This window comes from Vulpes lagopus, chromosome 8 (genome assembly GCF_018345385.1).
Source record: "Vulpes lagopus strain Blue_001 chromosome 8, ASM1834538v1, whole genome shotgun sequence".
NCBI classification, from domain to species: domain Eukaryota; kingdom Metazoa; phylum Chordata; class Mammalia; order Carnivora; family Canidae; genus Vulpes; species Vulpes lagopus.
This window is the reverse complement of record NC_054831.1, coordinates 7,303,923-7,328,386: the sequence shown is the minus strand read 5'-3', so window position 1 is coordinate 7,328,386 and position 24,464 is coordinate 7,303,923. Positions and strand designations below refer to the sequence as shown.

The 24,464-nt window shown below is 58.7% G+C and overlaps 1 protein-coding gene across 6 annotated transcripts in view; it reads left to right on the top strand.

The window, feature by feature from the left end:
• DIS3L2 (DIS3 like 3'-5' exoribonuclease 2) overlaps window positions 1-13,155 on the top strand; it is a 349,588-nt gene extending 336,433 nt beyond the window's left edge. For 5 of the 6 annotated variants that reach the window (XM_041765744.1, XM_041765743.1, XM_041765745.1 and 2 more), the window contains 7 exons: window positions 5,852-6,035; window positions 6,619-6,705; window positions 9,548-9,695; window positions 10,112-10,242; window positions 10,420-10,524; window positions 11,855-11,956; window positions 12,642-13,155. In XM_041765744.1, the coding sequence (XP_041621678.1) occupies window positions 5,852-6,035; window positions 6,619-6,705; window positions 9,548-9,695; window positions 10,112-10,242; window positions 10,420-10,524; window positions 11,855-11,956; window positions 12,642-12,791 (907 nt within the window). In that variant the 3' untranslated portion in view covers window positions 12,792-13,155. Of the gene's footprint in view, window positions 1-5,851; window positions 6,036-6,618; window positions 6,706-9,547; window positions 9,696-10,111; window positions 10,243-10,419; window positions 10,525-11,854; window positions 11,957-12,388; window positions 12,538-12,641 lie in introns of those variants that run through there. The other variant, XM_041765746.1, reaches the window with a different exon arrangement.
• Window positions 13,156-24,464: the final 11,309 nt, after the last annotated feature.

Sequence of the window (24,464 nt, the reverse complement as noted above, 5' to 3'; positions counted from 1 at the left end):
CGCACGGAGGGGTCGCCCCTCATGCTGCCTCCCTGGAGGAAGAAGAGAGGCCAGGGGGCCAGCATATCAGCTAAGAGAGCAGCAGTGCAGTGAGGCAGCAGCAGGGAAGAGCCACGAGAAGTCAGCATGTCTAGATTGTGAGGGCTGGGGTCGGGGAGAGGGAGAAGTGATTCCAGGCACGTGACAAAAAGCCTGCTAAACCTCATTTTACCAAGGAGATGGACCGTCCAAAGGATGGGGGTGGCCAGTTCCAAGGATGGTGGTGGCCACTGAAGCACTTCAGGCAGGAGAGGGACATGACCAGGTTTGCCTTCGAGGAAGAATGCCCCACTCTGGGCGTAAGGAAGTAAACAGCACGGCGACACGAGACGTAAGGAGGCAGTTGGTCAGGGCTGGAGGCCTGACCAAGGTGGTGGCGTTGGGGCAGGAGGGAGAGCAGGAGCCTCCAGGAATCCTGCCATGTGCTCAGCCCAAATCCTGGGGTCGGGGCGCCCAATCACATTCCCGGTGTGCGTAATAATAGTATAATATTTCACGAAGGCCAAGCGCTTGTATATACCGTGCCTCGTGCCTCCATTTTGCAAGTCTATCAGCTGAGATTCAGAGAGGCTTCAAAATGTATCTGAAATCACACAGCTGGCGAGTGACTGAACTGGTGACCGCTAGCCTCTCCTCTCCACATGGCTTGGCCTGTGCGAACAAGGAAGGAATCAGGACACGTGGTAGGAAGTAGCAGGAACAGGGAAAAGCAGGCACCGCACCTAGGACACCTCGCTCCCCTACCCCACCTGAGGGGCTCCTTGTCCGCAGACACCCCCTGGGCCCCTAATGAGCAAGACAGAGCCACAGTCTCCCAGACAAGCAGAGAACTCAGGCCAGTTCCTTTGATGGTTGAGAATGGGCAGCCTTCCTCTGAAAGGGCAGATGTTTTAGCCCATTTCTCGTTTAGCCACTGTCTGACCCCTGCCAGGTAGAGTGTCTTTTCCCAGACATCATCCTTCAGCTGCGACACAAGTTCAATCAATGAGCAGCAAATGCTACATCCGGGAACTTCTTGTCTTGATGCATATTAGCCTCTTAAAGGCAAAAGAATGTCCTGTAATAAAAACACCAGATAAATTCATCCCCTAGCATTTCATATATCTAAATATACTTTTTTCTTTAAGTAACTAACACACTTTGGGAAACAGCATTCTGGACCAAAGTCGTCTTTGCCGTGTGATAATGTGTGTACTTTTGAAGAGGTTGCTTTTGGCCTTTTCCCACCATCTGCCCTAGCTGGTGAGGGACTCCAACAGTTCTAGGCTTGCTCAGCTCCTCCCCGGGATGAGAGGCCTCTCACCTGCCCCCCATGCCCATGTCCTAGCGCCTGGAAACCCAGAGCCTAGGTAGGTGGGATGTGGAGAATGAGTGCTGACGAGCATGCATCCTGGCATGGCCCCCGGCTGGCTGTGCACCTGTATGCCACAGACACCCCCACCCCACCCCAAGACCTCCAGAGTTGCGGGCCCCCAGTGGCACTGGGCCGCAAATGCTCAGCAGATGCCAGCACTGGGACCGAGGCCCCATATCCAAAGGCTTGGCTTGCTGTTCTGGAAGGTGATCCTGGCTGGTGGCCATGACTGAGCGTCCATTAGAGCAGTTGTCAGACGGTTGCTCACTGCCAGCCCCCTCCCCACCACCCTCTGAGTGGGGCTGACTGATCTCATGCCCGTGCTGTGCTGTAGCAGGAGGAGGAGGTGGGTTACTACCTGGACAGGTACCCAGATCTGGGAGCAGGGTCTGAGGCCAGGGCAACATGCAGGCCTCCATCCCCACCTCCCTGACTCTGGTGTGTGGTGTTTGTTCTCAGGGGCTCATCCTAAGCACCCAAAACAGCTTCGGGTGTCATCTGAGGTCTGGCTGCTGGACCTATGCATGCAGCACTGGCCCCCAGCAGAGGAGGGAGATCGGGGTGAAGGGGTGCTTGCTGACGAGCCAGCTATTGAGGCTCCTCTTCTAATTGCCCTGTGTCCCAAGGAGGGCAAGCCTTCAGCCCCTCTGGCTAAGGAGAAAACCCCTGAATGGGAGCCCAGAGACCCCTGGACCTTGGGCCACAGGACTGCAGTTTATAAACTAGGGCTCCTCCTGCCCACAAGTTCCTAGGTTCTAGGCTGCTCCTGCCACGTCCCAGGTCCTGTGGAAGAAAGATGCTGGGGGCCCCCTGCTGGCCAGTTCATGGAACTGCCCCACGGGGTGACCTGTTGAGTCGGGTAAAGGGGGCCTTGGCTGGCCTCCGATGAGAGCCAGGACACCCCCCTGCCCCACCCCAGTCCTGGCCAGCCCGCTTCTCCCTCCGTGGTGCCTGGCCCTGTCTTTGAATCCTGAACTCCGTGGAATCTGGCCTTCCTGTTCCCTCGCTTCCCGGGGGACCCTCCTTCGCAGCTGCGCCGGGCCCCCCACAGCCCCCCAGGACCCGACTGCCGTGGCTCACAGTTTGCGTGCTCTCTCTGCCCCTCCCTCTCCCACCTGCCGGTATAAGAAGGATTTTAAGGACAGGTTGTGGGGAAACGGTCCTGCAGCTATCCTGGAACACTAATGAGCCATGGCAGCACCCGGGGAGTCGGGCTTACTGCTATGCCTCCTCCCAGTTTGGTGACATTGATGTTTTTCTGGGGTGAATGCTTGATATCAGCAAAGTGTCAGGGAGAGAGTTGCACGGGCTGCCCTCTCAGCTCCTGCCCCCTGTCGTGAGGGAGGGACTGAGCCGCGGAGCCCCCAGGAGGCACCAAGGGACCTGTCCAAGGTCAGCCTCTGCATCTCAAGCTTTGCCAGACTCTTCTCAAGGTTAACAGGAGTACACTCGTTTTTCTGCCACCGGCTACAGGCAGCTCATGGGACTATACTGGGGGTCCAGGGAGGACAATGCAGAAGCGGCTTGATTGGGTCTGTTGTCACCGCCTGGGGCTCTGGGCATCGGCCCCACATTCTCTATCCCTTCCTTCCTATTCTCCACCTTACATGAGAACCTGAGAGATGAGGCAGGAGAGCCCCTGCAGGGACTGGGAGCAGGAGCACGCCACCTGGGGAAGCCCCCCACGCATTCAGTTCCTGTGACCCCGGGGGTGGGAATCAGGTTGGGGTGACAGGCTAGAACCCCACCGCCCACCGCCCCTGTACCCTGCCCAGCACTCCTCAGCGCTGCTGTGGGGTCATGCTGCCCCCTGCTGGCCATACCGGCAAAACACAGCCCAGGGTCAGCCCCAAGGTTATCCAGGGGTTCCCTCCCCACCGGAGTGTGCGCTGGAGAGTGCGGGGCTCCAAGGAGCAGACCTCGAGCGTCCCGCCCACAAACATTCTCAGGCTGCGTGGGGAGACAGGTCTAGAGGCACCTGACACACAGTAATGTTCGCTGAGTGAACAGAGCGACAAAGGTACGCGTCTGAAGCATTCAGGGGATGACAGCCTCTAGTATCTGACCCAGAACACAGTAAATCAAATCAGACGCTTACTGAGCAGGAACGGAGACTCCTCTTGGGTTGGTAAAATCTAAGTCGGGAAACCAAGTATGAAGAGTCCAACAGTGCTAGGCTGTGACACAGGTGACCATACAACAGCCTGGTTCTTTTTTTTTTTTTTTTTTAAGAATTTTATTTATTTATTCATAGAGACAGAGAGAGAGAGGCAGAGACACAGGCAGAGGGAGAAGCAGGCTCCACGCAGAGAGCCTGACGTGGGACTCGATCCAGGGTCTCCAGGATCACGCCCTGGGCTGCAGGCGGCGCTAAACCACTGCGCCACCGGGGCTGCCCAACAGCCTGGTTCTTGTTGCCAGGTGGCTGGTTGGCAGTAAGTACCCAAGGGGGTGACGGGGCAGCCTTCAGCCTGGGCCTTCGGGGAAGGCAAGGGAAAGGCAAGTAAGAGGAGATAAATGACAGGGGTGAAACTCACAGGGCGCCTTGGAGGGACCCCGGGCTGGCCATTTGGCATGGACAGTGGGGAGAGGGGGAAAGTACATCCTGTGTCCTGACGCCAACAATGTGCCAGGCACAGGGTCTGCCCTGACAGCGTGTGATATTCCCACTGATTGTCACAACCCCTTTGTGGAGCAGGTGCTACTACCCTGTTCTACGTTTGAGAAAAAGGAGGATCAAGAAAGGTCCCGGAGTCGTCCTGGTTCCTACAGCAGGAACATGGAGCCAGGATTCAGACCTCCACTTAGGAAATGGTGGTCGGGTTCAGGTGCCTGAGCCCAGGCACTTCAGCAGGAAGTGTCATGCACGAGGACAGGCTGGGGGCACGGGGAAGCAGAACGGTCACTTAACTGACTACGAGTGCGCAGGAGGGGATAAAGAAACTCTTCATTCCACACCTAGGGTTTCCTGCATGGTGCAAGGGCCAGTTGACGCCTGACCTTGCAGCCTGACGCCCAAACTATACCCCTGGCCCAGTATATCCAGTAGGCCAGTCCAGAGTCATCCTCACAGAGGAGGGGCTATGAGTAAGGCTCGAGCTAGCCCTGTCCCAAGGCCCAGACCTGGCCCCGGTCCCTCTGATCATGCCACCACCAGAGGGCCATTTCCACAGCCCTTCTTCCTGGTAGGAAGGGCTTCTGGGAGACAGATGTGTTCTCAGGACCAGAGCCACAATTCTTCCATGGCAGGCCCAGTCTGGGGGGCAGAGGGGCTGTAAGCTCATGCTCATTCTCTGCCCTCATCCCGGGCTGCTTTCCCTTCCAAGAGCTTGGCGAGGTGACGAGGCTAACCCTGAGGCATTACCCACACTTCCAGGAAGAGGAAGTTCATCTCAGGCCTACGGCTGCTGGCCAGCAGGACGACCAGAGCTTAGGCCCTGACCTATTCTGCATCCATGGGAGAAGCACAGGCTTGTCATGCAGCTTGGGATCCAGGATGAAAGCAGGGGAAAAGGCAGCCCCCACACAGGGTACCCAGGCCACGATGGCGGCAGTGTGCCCAAGCCCCCTTTCCAGGGGCTTCAGCTCTTGTGCATGTGTGTGACTCATCCTGCCACCAGAGCCCTGGGTGAGGGAAGCAGCACGTGGCCTCCTGCCCCACATTTGAGGGGTGGGGGCACCAGCCTTAGGCCTGTGTGACCCAGCTTCCCACTCAGCCTGACTCCTCGATCTTGGCTCTCATCTTCATCCGCCCTCAGCCCCCGCTCCTCTCTCTGGGTCCTTTGTGCCTTCGTCTCTTCACCTGGAGCCATATCTGCTCATACCTGTTGATTCGAATTACACTCAAGTGCAGCAAGAGTCCAGTGTTAAATCCTAAGAGGTTAACTCTCTGGGATTTGAACACCTCGACGGCACTTTGGCCTTGCCCCCCAGGATATGTACGTCCTCTTGCTGTCCGTGACTCTCCTGGTCATCCTTAGAAACCCTTCTCTCCTCCCGGGGAGCAGGGAGTCCTGGGTCTGCTGAGCGCCTTCTACGGCCTTCTACACACCCCCAGGAAGCACTCGGAGTTCTCATGGCAGCCTGGGCCTCTTGTTTCCTTACAGCGGAGGACACTCCCAAGCATCCCAGGAGGCTAGTCATTCAGCAGACAGCTTTGTTGAGCACCTTCTCATTGTCAGGCAGGGTGCTGGGGTGCCAAGCACAGGGGCCATGGTGGGGATAAGACAGATGCCATCCCCCTAGTCTCATGGGGGAGGTGGTGCACAAGCTCACACATCAGAAGAGAAGAGTGGTGCTGACTGGTTAGCTCCAGGGGGGGCACGAGGGAGTGGGGACGAGACTGGGTGGCAGGAGGGCGTCTCCAGGCTGAGACCGAAGAGCCCAAGAGGGCCAGCCTGCAGCTAGCCTGGAAAAGGGCCGGTGGCCCCTGGCCCCTGCTGATTGTCCCCGCTGCAGGCTCGTGGAGGAGTTCATGCTCCTGGCCAACATGGCAGTGGCCCACAAGACGCACCGCACCTTCCCTGAGCGTGCCCTGCTGCGCCGGCACCCCCCACCCCAGACCAAGATGCTCAACGACCTCATGGAATTCTGTGACCAGATGGGGCTGCCCATGGACTTCAGCTCTGCCGGGGCCCTCAATGTGAGTGCGGGGAGTGCAGGGGAGGGGGAGGCCCTGAGGGGAGGCCTCTAAGTCACAGAGGCCCGGGCCATGGGCCATGCTCCCCACCAGGACCAGGCCAAGGGAAGCCACTCAATGCTCATCTGTGGGCAGGGATCCCATGGCCAGGGATGGGCTGGGCTTGGGCCCAGAAACTTTCAGTAGGGGGCTGAGATGACTGGAAGCCAGAGAATGTTTTATATGTTAAGTGGTGTCAAGTGCTCCCTGCCTGGAACTAAGCCTTATGGGGCTCAGGCCTTAGCTTTGATCCCATGGAAGGGAGGATGTTCCCATCTGTGCTTTTAAGCCTGGGGTGGGCAGAGAGATGCCTTAGGTCAGACAACTGGAAACCAGTGTCTCTATCCAGCCAACGAGACATGGAAGGACTGACCTCAGAGCCACGGCCCAGTGTGGGACACGGACCGGAGCTGCTGGCCCCTGCGCTCCACCATGGCCATCTGAGCAGGGTTGAGCCCCTTCTTCCCCAGGTCTCAGATGGTCAGAGGGTGACAGGGGCCCCAGAGGTCCCCAAGCTTGACTTCATATCACACGGGTTTGCTTCTAGAAAAGTCTGACCGAAACATTTGGAGATGACAAGTACTCACTGGCCCGGAAGGAGGTGCTCACCAACATGTGCTCTCGGCCCATGCAGGTAAGGAGGGGCCAAGCCCCCCAACCTCCCCCTTCTCCCAGGGGAGTCTGTGATCACCACACACAGAGGATCTAAGGGGAGGAGTGGGGAGGACAGCCCCATGTGTTACCTCTGACAGGTGAGCCCTGGACTCCTGAGACTTGCCTGCCTCACCTGCCCAAGGATGGCTTCCATGGGCCATTAAAGGGCCCTATTTGAGCCCTGCTGCCCCCTTACCGCCCGGCCTCTGGGGCTCCGTCTCCTTGCTGAAGGCAGGGAAGGGGCAAACACCAAGCCTTCGGTGCGCAGGCCCCGCAGACCAGACTGGCTTGGCGAAGGAATGGGGGCTGGTCAGCACTCAGTTGGGTGGACACCCCAGAGGGGAGAGATTGTCCCCCACAGCAACCTACCCAGAGGAGAAGGCGCAGCCCCCACTGTGCCCTGTGGACCCCAGGCAGAAAAGTCTCCCTCTGGCAGCTGGGAGAAGAGGAGTCGGGCCGTGGGCCTGTGTCCGCATGCAGTGTGATGGGCTGGCAGCCTGGGAGGTAGACAGTGAACCTGCTCCTAGCAGCCCTCTGAGCCTGAGCTTTGGCCCCTGCAGGCTTAAGCATCTTGGGAAGGAGCCACCCCACCCATCTGTCGGGTCAGCAGGAGCTGCAGACGCTAATGGGGCGGCTCTGGGCCCCGTTCTGGCCAGGGGACAGTGACAAACCATTTTTCAGGGGCTCAGTCACTCTGCAGATTCAATCTGTTCACGAGAACCAGGTCACCTCCGCTGGCCACAGCTGATTTATTTCCCAACAGTCATATATTCTGCCCAGAATGGAGTCATCAGGGCCCTTTTGGGTCTGGCCGCTTTTACCCTGTCCCCAGTCACAAGTGCCTGCCCCCACACACACCTTTAAAGCACACCACACAGAGGAAGTTGTGCCTGTGGCCAAGAGACTCGAGGTCACTCTGTCCCCTAGCTACTCGGAGATGCAGTAGCCTCTGGTCCCAGAACTGCCTGTTGACTGCCATGCAGGGCCACTTGGACCCCCGTTCACTGCCCCCAGCCTCTGGAAGGCATCCACCTCCAAGGTCAAACTAGCCCTGGAGCTCTGTGGAAAGGATCCTTCCTCTTCTGTGTCAACCAGAGCCTGAAGGAGTGGACTTCTGGCCTTTCCTGCCAGTGAGTGACCTTCAAGGCTGGCCTTTGTGTGGGAAGCTGATGGCAAGGGGTTCCAGAGTGCCGGCGGTGCCTCCTGAGAACCGGGACAGGGACAGGGAACAAGGCAGCAGCAGCAGCAGCAGTGAACACCAGAGTCCTGAGTAAGCTGCTGAAATAGGAAAGCCCCCCTCCCCCACCCTGCCCACCCTGCCCAGAGATACCTTCCCAGGCAGGTTGGGACCAGGGCCTCTGGGTTCCTCAGCCCAGCCCATCTGGGGAAGTGGCCCCGCCGCTGAGAATGACGCCCAGACATGGCTTGGAGTGGCGGCTGCTCCCACCTCCCCCCGTGACTTGCCCCCGATGTAACCCAGGCCCCAGCAGGAACTGGAAGGGAGGTGGACTTGGGGAGCTGAGCGGCTCATTGCCAGCTGTGCCCTGGATTCCACAGTAACCAGAGCTGGCTGTCCATTTGGCTGAGCGCACGGGCGGGTGGGTGTGAGCAGAGAGCAAGGGAGCAAGCGAGTGAACGCACAAGGGTGTGACCTTGGCCCTCGATCAGGAACCTGTTCACTTGCTCCTTGCAGCATTCTTAATTCCCGGCCCCGAGAGCTTGGGGACCACAGGACAAGCAGCTTCAGGGACTGTGGCTGAGCCCCCCCAGACAGCCCAAACCATGGTGGCCCAGAGCCATTTGTTGGGCCCCTCGAGAAACTTGGCCTCTCTTAGTGACCCAGGTCATCACTCCTCCGCTGCAGGAGGGCCTCTTAAACTCGGACCTCTGAGTCTTGGTGCCAGGACAGCTTGTCAGGGACAAGGAGGGCTGAGGCTGGCGGCTGGCAAACCACCCCCTCCCTTGGCTGGCACGGGGTTGCCTGTGGGGGGCCCAGAGGTGCTGGGGTGCCAGCACGGCTTCTGCAGGACAGGGATCAGGGCCGGAGGGCGTGAGGTCGGTCACAACCAAAGACTTGGCCTGGGCCCCAGAAGAAAAGCCCAGTGCCCACTGCCCGTTTCACTATACGCGGGTAACAGGCATCCCAGGCCTTCCGTCCTACTTGCCATTCTGGCCGGGTGGTGGTGGCAGGCTCCATGTCCAGGCAGAGCCACCCCAGCTTCCGCTTGTGCCTCCACAGCTGATCTGCAGCCCCTTGCCCGGCCCGGCCCTGGCCTCCTCTCCTCCCTGTTCTGGAGTAGCTGCCCCATCCCCACCCCTTGGAGCAAACCAAACTGCTCCCTTCTTATTGCTGGCGGTGCAGCAGCAGCAGCTCGTCCTCCCCAGGTGCCATCAGACTTTGGTACCTGGCTGGCTGGCTGCGAGGGCTGGGGTGGCCCATCCCACAGGGCTCTGAGGGAGGAGGCCGTCTAGCATGTTGAGGTTCCCAGCACCCCTTGGTCCCCCAGAGGCGAGGTGGGCCCCTTGCAGTGCTCTCCAGCCTGTTCTCCGTGCTATCACCACAAGGGGTCTGCACAACCCAGGGCAAGGCCCACTTCTGTCCTCAGCAAGAGAGGGGCATGGACACCCCGTGGCTCTGCACAGCCCCACGGCAGCCCCATGGGTCCCCTTAGAGAGAATGGCCCCTGGCGTCCTGCAGCCTGGCTGGTCAGTCCACTCCAGAACAGCCCATCACGAGGCCCTGAGTGTGACAGCCTGGCAGCACAAACCCAGCCCTGACCCGGCCTGGCCAGGTTGTAAGACTCCGTCCTCTGTCCCCCCAGATGGCACTGTACTTCTGCTCGGGGGTGCTGCAGGATCAGGCACAGTTCCGGCACTACGCCCTCAACGTGCCACTCTACACCCACTTCACCTCTCCCATCCGCCGTTTCGCTGACGTCCTGGTGCACCGCCTCCTGGCCGCCGCACTTGGTAAGAGGCAGCGCACAGGAGGGTAACACTGACCTGTGCCCACCTAAGGGCCGCCCAGCCCCAGAGCGGGTACCTAGCAGCCAGAGGCCACACTGCATGGCTGTAGAGGCCCCAAGAGGTGGCCAGGGAGCAGCAGGGGAGCTGGGGCCCAGAAACACTCCCCCTGTGAGTCTGCTAGGCATCAGCCCCAGGAGAGCTCACTGAAAGTCCTGTACAAAATCCGGGGCTCAAGGCGGCCCTAACAGTGGCTGCCCACCTTCCCAGCCCTTGGAGCTGGGCCCTAGGAGGCTCTGGCTCCGCATGGGCCGCCCAGGCCCCACCTTGCCTGGCAGGGAGCACTGTGCTGCCTGTCACCCAGCCATGGCCAGCATACAGACAGCACCCTGACAGCAGCCCCACCAGCACCCTCTTCCCAGGCTATAGGGAGCTGCCAGATGTGGAGCCCGACACCCTGCAAAAGCAGGCTGACCACTGCAATGACCGCCGCATGGCGTCCAAGCGTGTCCAGGAGCTCAGCACCGGCCTCTTCTTTGCCATCCTGGTTAAGGTGAGGCCACCAGCCCGGTGCCCCCTCCCCCTCCTCCACCCCACGTCCCCTCCTGGGCACCTGCTCACAAGGAGCTCTTAAGGAGCTCAGGGCCTTCGGCAGCTGGCCTGGGCCATGGGGGTGATGCCACATCCCCACGCCCCGTGGCCAAGCCTTGGCTGGAGCCCTGCCTTGCAGGAAAGTGGCCCCCTGGAGTCAGAAGCCATGGTGCTCGGCGTCCTGAACCAAGCCTTCGATGTGCTGGTGCTGCGCTACGGGGTGCAGAAGCGTATCTACTGTAACGTGAGTACCCACAGGCCCCCCCCGGGCCAGGGTCAGGGACCTGCCGGCGGGCAAAGGCCAACTCTGGGTGCTGAAGTGCATCTAGTGTGATGCGATTACCAGGGACCTTGTGGCTTCGGGGCAAAGGTCCCTCTCCCCTCACAGACATCGAGCTGTGTCCACTGCACACTCTGTTTTCACCTGCGTGTTCCCCATCCCTCTGCTGAGGTCTCCTCCATATTTGCCTGGCATGTGGGGGAGCCTGGCCCGGGGACAGCCCTTGGCAGACACACAGGCATGGAGGATGGGAGCACGGGCCAGGGTCCTTGCTGTCCTCGCCGGCACTGGAGAATACAAGCCTTGGGGGTGACACCGGCCCTGTGGTGGCAGAGGGTATGCGGTCCCAGACCTCGCTTCCTGCCACCACCCAGCACCAAGCCCACCTGATGGGCCATGCTGGGACAACTGGCCACACCTGCCTGAGGTGAGGGATCCAGGCCAAGGGTCAGGCTTGAGGGAATAGGCCCCTCCCTACCCAGTGCCGGACGGCAGAGTATGCAAGTCTTGGGGGATGATTTATAGGAATGTGCAGGAAGGAAAGATCAGGGAGGATGGTCCTTGGCCACTCTGGAAATTGTGTCCCCTGAAGAGAAGGAAAAGACCAGCCCTTGCCTCGGGTCTTGCCCTGTGTGGCTATTTATTTGGGGTTCTTTCCAAGGGTACTTGGTGCCTATGCAATGCCATCTGAAGGACCTATTTCAGATGACCTTGTGGTTAGCAAGTCAGCACCTGGCCCCTGACCCTGGCTTTGGATTCCCTGACATCCAGAACACTTGGGGGAATGCAGAGCCCCCACCCAGAGTGGACCGAGCGTGGCATTAAGGCAGTGGGGAAAAGCAGGAGAGACAGACTGGGGTCCAGCTGGAATCCGTCAGGGCTCCAGTCCTGAAGTTCTGAGCAGGACAGAAGTTCAGGTCTAGGTCTGCAGACAACCCAGCCCTCAGCCTGTGCTAGCAAACCCCGTGCCCGCAGGGGTCAGCCCCCCTCTACCCTTAGCTGCCTGGTCCACCTTGTCCCTGGTGAGCCCCTGCCCCTCAGCACTTGGTCACCCTCGGGTGCTGCCTCAACGGAGGACAGCCTGGCAAGGCCTCCCTGCAGCCGGCCAGAGACAAGAGGCAAGGGTGGGATGGTCCCTAATTAGAGGTCAGCAGCCAGCTGCTGGGTGTGGGGCACAGGTGGTGGTGGGGGACGCGGCCTCCAAGCAGGGGGTTGGGGGGTGGGCTGCAGGGTCAAAGGTTAGGAGGTGGCGCCCAGAGCTTACAACCTGAGATACAGATGTGTGTCCCCCCAGGCACTGCCCCTGCGGTCCCACCACTTCCAGAGGGTGGGTAAGAAGCCGGAGCTCACACTTGTCTGGGAGCCTGAGGACATGGAGCAGGAGCCAGTGCGGCAGGTCAGAAGCCAGGGGTGGGGCAGTTTTTCCAGAGTACCACTGTGTGCCTGTCCACCCCAGTTCTTCGTGAGCCCTCCTCCTGCCTCCTGGGGCGCAGTTGCCACGCCTCCCCTGCTGTCCCTCCTGCCCCCCACCCAGTGTATGCCCCAGCATTTAGGTTCCCCTGTGGGATTTCAGATTCCACATGGGGAGACCAGCACAGCTCACCCCCATCACCTCCTTTGGGCCAGAGCTTTCCTGTACTGCCTTCCCTGCCCTGGGGACACCCACTGTGGGAGGAACGGTGGGCGGGGGGGGGGGGGTGGCGCACTGCCTATCCCTCTAAAGCAGGGTTTTAACTTTTGGGGTCCTTTTAAGAATCTAAGGAAAACTGTGGATCTTCCTACCCAAGATCTTGTATCTAATGGTGTTCACCTATGGCATGCTCTGAAGGCCAGCCCCACACCCCAGTTCCCTGCTCCCTGACCCCGGGCACTCAGAGCACCAGACAGCGCACACTGCGGTGACTGGCCCATTTTACTTCTCACCGGAGCCCCAGGGCCTCAGCTCCCGAGCAGGCGCAGCTGACGACAGGCAAACAGGGCAAGTGGTCCCCAGGGCCCAGCCAGGGTGGGTGGCAGGGTTGGGCAGGACTGGCCCCTCATGGCCCACTCCTGTCACCATGCCGGGCTCTGCTCTGCTGCAGGTTGTCACCATCTTCAGCCTGGTGGAGGTGGTACTGCAGGCGGAGACCACGGCCCTCAAGTACAGCGCCATCCTGAAGCGGCCGGGCACCGAGGGCCTCCTGGGCCTACAGCACCACGAGGAACGTGCTGATGGTGGCCAGCTGGACTGAGGCCCCCCGCCCCCCGGCCAGCCACACCCACCCCCACGCCCACCCCACCCACTGGCTTTTAGGGATAGGACCTTTTGACACCAAAGGGGATTTTTAATTTGGTTTTTAACAACTCAGGGTTTTGTTTTTATTTCTTCATTCTATCTTATTTTTGCAGCTCAGTTTTTAAATAGACTGGAGAGGAGAGAGTGGGGCTGGATGGAAGGCTGAGGCCTGGCCAGTGCTTGACCGGAATGGGACAGGACCCGGTCCTCCTGGGAGGCCAGCCCCACTTCAGCCAGGCTGCCCACTGCCTTCCCCTGCCCAGGAAACCGGGGGATTTTCAGCAAATCAGTGTCATGGAATAAAATCAAGTGTGAATTACTGTTTGGCGTGTGGGGCACCACTGGGAGGCCAGGGCAGCAGGGTGCCCCAGGACCCAGGACGAGAGACCCGGCTCAGGCTCCAACCCCTCACAGCTGAGCTGGGGTCACCACCCTCCGGAACCTCTCTGTCAGTTCCAGGATGATTCACAGAGCTGGCCACATGTCAGGTTGAGGCCGGTGCCTCATTCTGGCTGATTAGAAACATAATTAGTATGCAAGACAGCAAGCTCACCCATCGCCCTCCTCAAGTGACTGTGTCTGCCCCCACCACACCATCTTTTGCCTGCCTGCTAGCCTCAGGAGGGGGGCCATGGGTCCTGTGACTCTCCCTCCCCCAGGTCCTGGGCCGGGGCTCTGAGTAGCCCTGTCCACACCCCGTGGTTCAGGCTGGTACCTTCGCACCTCCAGTGCCAGCCTTTGCACCTCCACTGGCAGCCCTGAGGGAGCAGAGGGGCAGAGGGGACCTAGGCCTGCAGAGAAGAGGAGGGCCCTCAAACTGGCCTTCCCAACCAAGGTGCCTGGGGGCCCTGGCCTGGCCTAGTCACCTGCCCTGCATCATCCTGAGCACCCACCGATTGCACCATCCTGGGGACCCAGGGACCGAGATGGAAGGCCGCTGGGTCGTGCCTTCTCCCCAGCTGGCCTGACCACAGCCTGCACTCCTTCCCCTCCTAACTAGGGAACCACAGGTCAAACTGTGGTGAAACTAGGGTGAAAACCATGGTGACCCCGGCCTTGGGTCCACCGTGCTATTTCCTTGGGCGTCAGAACTAACGAGCCCATTGGATCTGGTTGCAATGAATTCTCTTCAAAGAAAAATCCAATACGGTACCTTGTAGGAGGGCCTCTCGGGGACCAGAGGGCCGATGGTGTGGCTGCCTTTGTCCACCACCGACAGGCCAGGGCTCGTCCTCTGCCCGGCCCCAGCTGGGTGTGAGAGGGGAATGGAGGACGCGCCACCGTCCTGCCTTCAGCTACTTTCTCCTCCAGCGCCTCAGCCAGCCTTCCAATGTCTGTCTCACCACCCTGAGGATGTCCCTGAGGCCACCACCCCCCCCCACCCCCCCCCACCCCCCGTTCCATCCCCACAGCCTCCTCCTGCAACCAAGGATCTGAAGGGAAGAAGAGGTGAGAGGGTCTGGTGGTTTGATATTTAGATGAGATTTCTGGGTGTTTCCTGTCCTAGGCAGCCCAACAGAGCCCAAGGGCAAGAAATCCCAACCCTGACTCCATCCCCTCAACTTCCAACCCTCTGAGGAGGAGCAGCCCTGTCCTGTCCTGGTGCTGTCTCCTGACAGCCTCCCTCAGAGCCTGGGAGCTGAGGGCAGAGCAGGGGCCCCCGGGGAGTGACACCTGTCAGGGAGGCCACATGTCAGAGCACCTGGGCTCCCTCTTGAGCAGCATGGACTCAGCCTGGACCCCCGTCCTTACTGCCCCAGTGCCCCCTGAGCCCTGGTGAGGCATAGCCAGCTCGGTCAGCAAGGACTCGCTTGGATGGCAGAGGTGGGTTTCACCCTGATGCACCCTAGAGCCATGGGGGCCATGGCAACCCCAGCCCACCCCTGCATCATCAGAAACTGCACCCAGAGAAGAGGCCAAGGAGACAGCAAGCCTGCCCAGCCAGGACCAGGAATCAGGCACCTGCCCTCCACCGTACCCCCCCACCGGTAGGCCCAAAGGAGGCAGCCCAGCACTCTCCCCAAGGTAGCCGGGTCCGTCTTCATCCCCTGTCCCAGCACACCCAGCTTTGGCGGAGGCCCCCTGAGGGAGCCAGCCCCTCCTGTGTCCCCACGTGATGGAACTATGACAAAAGGAAGACGAGACACAAAACCTCATCATAAAGGAAGACATCCCTCCGGCCTCTCCAGAGCCGCTGCACACTGGTACAGACAAGCCCAGGGCCCAGAGCGGGGCTCTGCCTTCCTCAAGGGGCCACCACGGATCACCACGGCAGAGGGAACCGTAGATGCAAACAACGTCACGGCAGGACGAGGCTCTAGCTAAGCTCCAGGGCTAGAGAGTGTATTCCCAGCCCTGAAGGGACAGTGGCCAGAAGATGATGCACCGGCCCCTCGGGGGTGAAGGGACTGAGGCTCCAAGGTACTTGCCTCACCACGAGGTCGCCAGGATCAGAGAGTGCCCAGAGCTCACGCAAGAAGATGCTGTAACGGTAGATCGGTAGATCGGTAGATCGCGTGGACCCTGAGCTGGCCAGAGAACTCACGGTTTCTAACCAGGGCTGCTCCTTCACTCCTTTAACAGGGGGAGCCCGCGGTGCTCTGTGCTCTGGGCCGGACGCTGTCCAGAGGGGAGTGGTGACGGCGGGAGGGTGAAGGCCAAGAGGGAGGTGGCGCGGGGGCAGAGCCCAGGGGGCAGCCTGATGGCTCTGTGCAGGCCGGGCTCTGAGGCCCGGGGCTGTGTGGGCGGCAGAGGGGGCCGGAAGCCAGAGCACAGGTGCGGAGGGAGCCAGGAGAGCCAGGGGGCTGGCGTGAGGAGGACTTTCCTTGCTGGGGCAGAACATACGAGGGTGCAGGCCATCGTCCCCAGGCTTCATGCTGAGGGCAGGCCCCGAGGGGCCTCAGGACAGAGGCTGGGCAGGGGTGGAGGGTCTGGGTGCAGCAACAGGGGTGGGCGGGGGCCTAGGTCCTGAAGCGCAGGGGAGAGTGGGGCTCTCGGGGGGGGGGGGGGGGTCCTCAGCACACAGCCCAGGTTAAAAGCCTGGGAAGGCTCAGGACTGAAAATCTGGAATCAGAAAGATGAGAAAGAGGTGGAAGGAGGAGCCCGAGAAGGGTTCTGAGGCTCCAGGGGGACTCCTGTCTTTTGATTTCAAAGGAGAGGAACCCAGTATGAAGTGGCTCTGGGAGGAAGGGAGCTGGCAGGAAGGCCGGAGAGAATACCGGAGGGTGAGAAGGCCGCCTTGGGGGGCAGGGAGGCACCAGGCCTCGGGGTCACCGGGAGTGGCCCTGTGCCCCTTCTGCTTCATTTCCTCCTGGTGCAGGTCACTTCCTCCATGGTGACCTTCTGGAAGCGTGTATCTTCTGTATCTTGCAGCCCACCCTCCTGGAGAGAGACTGACAGCCTCTCCCCGCTGCAGTCAGACCCCAGGAAAGAATGGGGCAGCTGCCCAGCCCTGGCCCATCAGGGAGCAGAATGGAAGCTCTTGGGGTCCCTGGCAGTTGGGAGGGATGGACAAGAGGACGGGGAGCAGGTCCCAGGAAGAGGCGAGGCCACCACTGTGGCCGCTGCGAGCACGGGGCACTGACGGGCCACAGGGCAGGAAGCAGGAGTCCAGGTTGGAGGGGCCGTGACAATCCAGGTGAGATGAAGGCCTGAGAGGGAACAGATCCAAGATGTTGGGACAGAGCAGGCGCAGGCAGGTGCTGGAGTCCCCGGCAAGGGTGGGCCCCCGACAGAGGCGGCGGGGGGAGCGCCCCGGGGTGGGGGGGTGCAAAGGACGGAGCAGAGGAGGGCTGGGGACAGCAAGGCCAGAGTCGGACTCCTGGGGACAAGAGAGCCTCAGATGCCGCTGCCGGGCGGTGAGAGCACGAGGCGGGGCGTGCGGAGCGTTGCGACTGCACGGGGGCGAGCAGCTGTCTTCACGAGGCCGAGACCAAGAAACAGCCCAAGTGCCCGGCAGCCGGGGAAAGGATGCTACATGCACGGTGACACGACCCCGCCGTGAGAAAGGACACCCTGCCGGTGTGGCAACACGGATGAAGCTGGGGGACAGGAGTCCTGCGAGGTGAAGGGAGCCCGGCGGGAGACGGCGCATGTTCTGGCTCATGGGTGGGCCCTCCAATGATCGGACTCATAAAAGCAGCGGAGAAAGCTGGTCTCCGGGCCAGGGCAGGGAGCAAGATGGGGACACTGGGTACACAGTTTCAGTTGTAAGATGGACACGTTCTGGGGACTCTCGTGTACAGCGTGGCCGTGGAGTTAACAATACCGTGTCGTGGACTTGAAAGCCACCAAGCGGGTAGCTCTTGAGTGTTCTCGCCACAAAAAGAAAATGGTCACCCTGAGGTGACAGATATGTTAACCCACTTGATTGTGGTGATCGTTTCGCCATATGTACACACGTCAGAACAGCAAGTTGTACTTCCCGGGTATACACAATTCCTATTTGTCAATTATACCTCAGCGAAGCTGCTAAATAAACAGATAAATACAAACCGAGTCTGTGCACCTTCCCCTTAAACCTGGACAGGCTCGATGGCTGCTAATATGCAGAAATGTGGCAGGAGTGACACCGCCAGGGTCGAGGCCCAGGCCTCAAGCTGGCAGCTTCCACTCCCTGTCTCTTGGAACCCGGCGGCCTCGTGGTGAGGAAGCTCAAGCCACTCTGTGGAGAAGCCCTCAGGGGAACGAGCCAGTGTATCTTGGAAGTGGCTCCCCCAGGTCCCCTCTGGCCACCGCCACGGAAGCTCCATAGATCAGACACAAACTGTCCCCCCCAAGCCCTGCCCGGACTACAGATTTGTGATCAGGTAAACGGGGAAGGTAGTTTGGGGATGGTTCGTTATACACACACCGCTCCAGACACCGAGAACAGAAGAGCCATAGACCGTGTCAGCAGATAGAGCTCACGGTAGAAAAGTGAAGAAGTGAGAAATATCAACATAGAGAAGTGGTTGCCTCGGATGTGGGAAAATGCAGGGAGAACACAGGGAACTGCTGCTTTTGTTTTGTTGTAACAAACCCTACAGATCTACTCGACAGTCTAAACTATATTCATGTACAACTGGGATAAGAATAAAAATCCCAACACCGCCCCCCAAAAATCTTTTTTCTTAGCAGGAATGGATCTACGGTTGGTTTAAAAGGCTTTTTGTACATTCAGCAACAGGGATATTAAACAGTCCATCATTCCAGTAAGTGAGATAAAATTCCTGCTGACAGGTGGCTGATCCTCCCAGTGAGTTCAAATGGTGCCTGAGGCCTTCTACTGAAAGACTCAGGGGGCAGTCTTGGCGGGGACGGGTCCACTGGTGGCCTCAGGGGAGCCCCTAGGGGCCCTGGTGGCCCCTTGTCTGAGCCAAGGCAGGGAGTCCAGGGCGAGGGACGAGGCCCGGGGCAGCTAGCCAGCCAGGAAGCAGCCGTGTGGCATTTGCAGGGGGGAGGGGGACAGAACTGCAGGTGAGGCTCCACAGTGGCTCTGCGGGCGGCCTGAACCCCGGCCCTGGCTGGCACCCACTGCTGAGGCCCGGTTCGTGGGCCCAGTCGCACACTCCAGAGCCAATTGGAGTTGAGAGGGGTATTGCAGCAGATGAAAGATGTGAGCCCTGCTGAGTGGGAGGAGGAAGAAGATGCCTTTCACAGCAATAAAGAAGATTCTGGAGATGTGGGCGGGGGGAGTATATGAAGGACTTGGAATGAGGAGTTTGAATTTGCACATATCTGAATCAGTTACATATTCAAAGCCTGCAAGATTATCTCCTTGAACCTCTTTTTACGAGTTTTTATGGTTTGGGGGTGTTTTCTTTTAATACATAGAAAGCAGTTTTATGGGGGGAAGTCCCATTTAACGAATTTGTTTTACTTAAAGCTGTTTTACTCAGTTTCGTGAATTGTGTTGTGTTCTCTAACGTTCATAAATTGTCTGTTGCTCAGTTCTGGAAAGCATGTAGGGAAATATTGAAGAAGCAACAGAAACGGAAATGCGAGACAGAACGTGAAGCCAGATGTCTCGTTGAGATTTCACCTTCGTAGATTTTCAAACCAAGCTGCTCTTGGAATAAGACGGCCCCTGGTTCTCAGGATCCAGAAATCAGAGTTAAAGTTCTGAATGCAGTTACAGGAGTGAGCCTTCCCTCCCTCTCGTTGTTCATCCAGACCAAACCCCCTGTGGGCCACGGACAGCCATTGCTGCCTCCGCCCTGCATCAGCCTAGGGACACCGACCTTGAGCCCCACGGGAGAACAGCCACCTGCCAGCCCCCACACACCTGCCCCTGCCCTCACCCCCGCCCCCACCCCCCACCCCCAGGCAGAGGGGAGGCCTGGCTGCAGCCCACTCCGCCAACCTGGAGCACGCTGAGCCCCCAGGAACCATATGGGAGGGGCATACGGTGGCCTTTGCTGCCCTGCTGGTGGACAGTCTCCTTTTCTGCGCTCCCCCCCCCAAAGATACGTGACCCAAGGTCCCCTGGGGAAGGGTAGTGCCTGGGCACCCCCCACACAGGTAAGCGGAATAGCCCAGAAGGAGGCTTTTGCCCACACAGACCTTAATCATAAATACTTGCTTTTTAGGAATGAGCCACTTTGTCTAACATTTGGCCACTTGGTGTTCAAACCCTCCACTAGCTTTATTTATTACTTATTTTTTCAGCTAGCTTTAATTATGTTCAAGACCTGCCTTTTTACAAAAGTTAGGGTTTCGCCCTTCCTCTCCCCCTCCAGAATTGTCTCTGTCAGGCCCTGCGCTGACAGCCCTGGGACCTGGGTCCTGTTCTTCACATCTCACAGAGGGGGACCTGAAGGCTTGAGAGAGGTTAAGTGCAGAAGGGCACCCATTGGAAGTGGTGGAGACTGAGCCCAGGCCCCAGGGTGCTGTGGGTGGGCTTCCTGGTCTTTGCCAGCCTGGATCTATAATGTGGTTTATTCTGCAGCCGTTGAGCACCTTTTTGGTTTGGTTTTGTTTTTAAGATTTTATTTACTTATTTGTCGGAGGAAGAGAGAGAGAATCAGAGCGCACAAGCAGGAGGAGCGAGTGGCAGGCAGAGGGAGAAGCAGGCTCCCGGATGGGGACTCGATCCCGGGACCCCGGCCAGGATCATGACCTGAGCTGAGGGCAGACGCTTCACCCACTGAGCCACCCTGCGCCCCGAACACCTTTATGATAATCATCCCGCATGAAGAAATGTCCAGTGGGAGGGGAGGCCAGAGCTCGGGGAGGCAGGCCGGAGGGTGGCTGGCCGACAAATGGCAGTGGCAGGAGAGGGATTTGGGAGGTAGGTGATCTGAGAGAGGGAGCCAGGGAGGCGGGTGGGCACCGAGGAGAGAGCCGATCCCATGATCCCACGTGGGGCCAGAGTACAGAAAGCCACACAGTGTCGTAGCGTCCCTCCACCGTGTCCATCCCTCCTCTGCCAGTGGCTCCTCACCTGCTCCTGCCTGTGCTCCCCACTCTGCCCACAGACCCCCAAAGCCCGGACCAGCCCCAACCCTGCCAGTTGGCTGGCCAGGCTTCCATGCTGCCCGGATGCCCCCCACCCTGGCATTACTTCCTGCTCCTCCACAGTGGGGTCTGACACTGGTCGAGGGAACCTCAATTCTTCCCCTGGGACAGTGTCCAGGAACACAATTGGGTTTAGGGTCCCCCCGCAACTTCTAGACAGGAAGCCCCCAGCTGGTTGGGTCGGATTTGAATCCTCTAGACCTCCAGGATGATTTACATAAGCTTGGTGCTCCAGAGACTTCGACTGAACAAAATCATCTCCTTTAAACAACTAGGAGCTGCCCAGCTTCTGGGTTGTGCCCCAGGACCCTCGCTGAGGGTGGCTGCAATGGCCTCATGAGGTTCGCAGGGCTTCATGCTCCTCCCAGGCCTCAGTTTCCAAGGCTGGGGTAATGGGCTCCCTCTATTAACGCTTGCCTTCTGGAGCCTACCTTTGGGCTTTGCAACCTCACTCTGGCCCTGGACACAGAGCTGGTGCTGACCCCCGTGCAGGTCAAAATACCCAGTGTGAGGGGATTCCCAAGTGACTGGGTACAGTGGAACCCCTGGGGTTCTTGGGTGTGCCCCAGTGCGCGCTTGAGCTCCAGCCTCAGAGGCACACCCCTCCACTGAGCCCCGGAAGGGACCTCGGCAAACCTTCCCCTCCATGGCCCCATGGGTGCCCCCAAGGTCTGTGCTGTCGCTGCTTCCTTCCAGAGGCACCCCCTCCTGGGGCTTTCTCTGGTCCGTGCCCCTCTACTCCTGGGGAAGGGCAGGGCCTCAGTCTCTGGGCGTGCAGCAGGGACCCCAGACACGCACCATAGCTGCAAAGGAAGGCTGGGGGCTGCTCCCTCCCCTGCTGCCTCTAAGATCTGTCTCACGGAGCCTGTGACCCTGGCCGAGCCTGTTGCTCTCAGCTGAGTGTCCTTCGTGGTCCATCAGTTCCCCAGGCCACAAAGCGGCGAACTGTTCCGTGAGTGGCGCAGGCCCCGTGACTTTCTTGATGGCACCCCTGCTTGGGCAAGGAGGAGAGATAGGTGGGCTGGCCCCAGAACTAGCCAGAGAGGGGAGACATGTCATCAGAAGGGCGGGGAGGTGGGGTGCCTGGGTGGGCAGTTGATTGAGCTTCTGACTCTTGGTTTCAGCTCAGGTCTTATCTCAGGCCGTGAGATGGAGCCCCAAGTTGGGCTCCTCCCTCAGCAGGAAGTCTACTTGAGATTCTCTCTCCCTCTCCCTCTGCCCCTCTCCCCTGAATAAGCATGCTCTCTCTCGCTCTCTCTCAAATAAATAAATCCAAAAAAAAAGAAAAGAAAAGTGCAGGGAGGTTCAAGCACTGCCACTGTGGCTGAGTGGAGCTGAGATAATGCCTCTGCCCCCATTGCTCACCCGTGCCCTCCCTCCTGCCTGCCGGGCCCCCAGGGGCCTTCAGGAGCCTTCCTACTCCCTGATCCCATGAGGGCTACCCATGAAAAGGGGCAAAACCCAACTGTGTTTGCTCCCAGCATCCCAGCCTGAGTGGGGACACTCCTACCTTTGCTACAGGGCTCAAATGAGAGAAACTGGCCCCTAGAAGGAGAAGCCTCCGTTTCCCCAAAGTGCTCCCCATTGTGCTGAGGGGTGTTGTCTTTTGATGATCGGCAGTCGTTCCCAGCTCCTGCCCCGCACCCCCTGAGTGGCAGGGCCTCACTACAGTTCCCAAGGGGGGTGTCGTCGGGAGGGCAGGAGGGCAGGAGGCAAGAAGGAGCCATATACGTGGGTTGGCAGCAGCTGCTCCGGGGGTGGGCCCAGCATCACCTTGCCCCTGGCAGGGCCGACATGCACCCGGTGCTCAAGGCTCGGACACGGCCTGGACAGCCTCCGGTGGTAAATGAGGATGATGGTGGAGGGTGCCTGAGCTCCAGATGGGGCCCTACAGGACAAGCCCTTCCTTCCCAGGGAGCAGACGAGGACAGCCAGACTGCAGGCTGCACAGATTACCCCAGAGGCATTATCTCTCACTCCACACCAGAAAGACCTTGCTGCCTGCGGACCTGTAATCCTGGGCCCTGGGAGAAGGACTATAAGCAGATGTCATCACAGGTGACTCAGGCACCCAAAGGTGCCTGCCTGACTCAGGGAGGCAGGGTGCCCTGGCAGCTCCCGCACAGCCAGGTCATAGTTGCAGGTTTTGAATGTGGACAGACATGCTTTGTTTCCTGCCAGTGACATGGGGTCAGTCCCTCTCAGGCACATGACAAAATTCACAAGAAACCAAGGCTGATCACAACTGATGATTACTTAATGCCACCATAAGCAGTGCTAGCAGCTGCACTCCTGGCATTTTATTACAGAGAAATGAAAACGTATGTCCCCTCCACCAAAAAAAAAAAAAAAAAAAAAAAAAAAAGCCTGAGTGAATATTCACAGCAGCTTTATTTATAATCCCCCAAACTGGAATCAGCACAGGTGTCTGTCCTTGGCCATGTGAAGGGTTAAACACTGTGGTCTACTCATCCCACAGAAGACACTCAGTCATACAAAGGAGCCAGCTACTGATCCGTGTTTGGATGAATGAATCTCCAGGGAAGTGTGCTGAGTGAGAAAGAGCCAACCCCCAGAGACCGTATGATGCCATGTATGTAACTTACTTGAATTGACAAAATTTTAGAAATGCAGGAGAGGGGTTAGAGACTGAGCAGGGGTGTGTGTGTGGGGGGGGGGAGGGGGGTTATAAAGCATCTGTGCCAGTGCGTGGGGTTGGAGCTGCTCAGTATCTCAACTACAGTGAGTGGCGTTCACATGAGCCCATGCATGGGACGAGATAGCGTAGAGCCCACACAGCCGCACAAAGGAGTCCACGTAAAAGGGGGGGAGATCCGAATAGAAATCTGAAAGTCGTGGATTTTGTACCTTTGGGGGAAACTGGGCACCACACAAGGGATCTCTGTATTTTTTCTCACAACTGCATGTGAGTCGACAAGTTATGTCAAAAATTTTGATTGAAAAAGGTATGGAGGTGGGGCACGCCTGGGTGGCCCAGGGTGGCCCAGTCGTTAAGTGTCTGACTCTTAGTTTTGGCTCAGGTCAGCTCAGGTCGTGATCTTGAGCCCCTCATCAGGCTCTGCACTGGGGGTGGAGCTGCTGAAGAGCCTCCCCCTGCCTCTGCCCCTCCACCTGCCTGCACATGCACTCTCTTGCTTGATATCTCTCTTAAAAAAAAAAAAATCCAATTGGAAAAGGATATGGGGAATTACTGGAAGGCCGACTAATCTTGGCATAACCTTTCACCTACAGCCTGGTAAAAAGAACCAACTAATTAATTAAGGACCTGCCCAGGGATTAGTATTTCCCTGAACTTTAGCCTAATACAGCAAGACTCTACAGGGAACAGAGGGAGCTCTGGGGGCCATTCAGAGGCCTGGAAGTTTCCCTCCCAAGGTGGTACCTCTCCAGAGATTTAGGGGACAGCCAGGACAGTGTGGTTGGTGAGCTGGTGGGAGGAGGTCAGGGGAGGGGAACCCAGGAAAGCTCTGCTTGAGCAGAGTGGGGGTGGGCAGGGAGGACCCAACAGGAGGCTCGGTGGCGGTGGCAAGGAGGTCAGAACCACCCCCCCTACCAAGGGAGCTACATGGCCCACTGGGGTGGGTGGAGCCAGGATGAAAGTGTTTCTTTTTTGAATATTTTAAAAATCGTGATGAAAAGCACAACATAAAATTTACCATCGTGACCGTTTGTGTCTGGTTCAGGAGAGGTAAGCGTATTCACACCGTTGTAGGGCAGCTCTCCAGAACGTTTCCTTCTTCAGAACTGGAACTCTGTGCCCACTAAACCCCCTCCCGGGCCGCCTCCTCCTCCCGGCCCCTGGCAACCAGCTCTACCCACCTGACAACTTTAGGTTCCTAGTCTAAGTAGAGTCACGCAGCGTTTGTCCTTCTGTGACTGGCTTATTTCACTTAGCATCGTGTCCCCGGGTTCATCCATGGTGTAGCAGGCGACAGATGCCCGCCTTTCTAAGGCTGAATGATATTCCACGACATGGATGGAGCACACCTTGTTTACACGCTCACCTGGCGATGGGCACCGGCACCGAGCTGCTTGCCCCTTTTGGCTATTGTGAACAATGCTGCTATGAACGTGGGAGGGCAAATATCTCTTCTAGACCTTGCTCTGAATT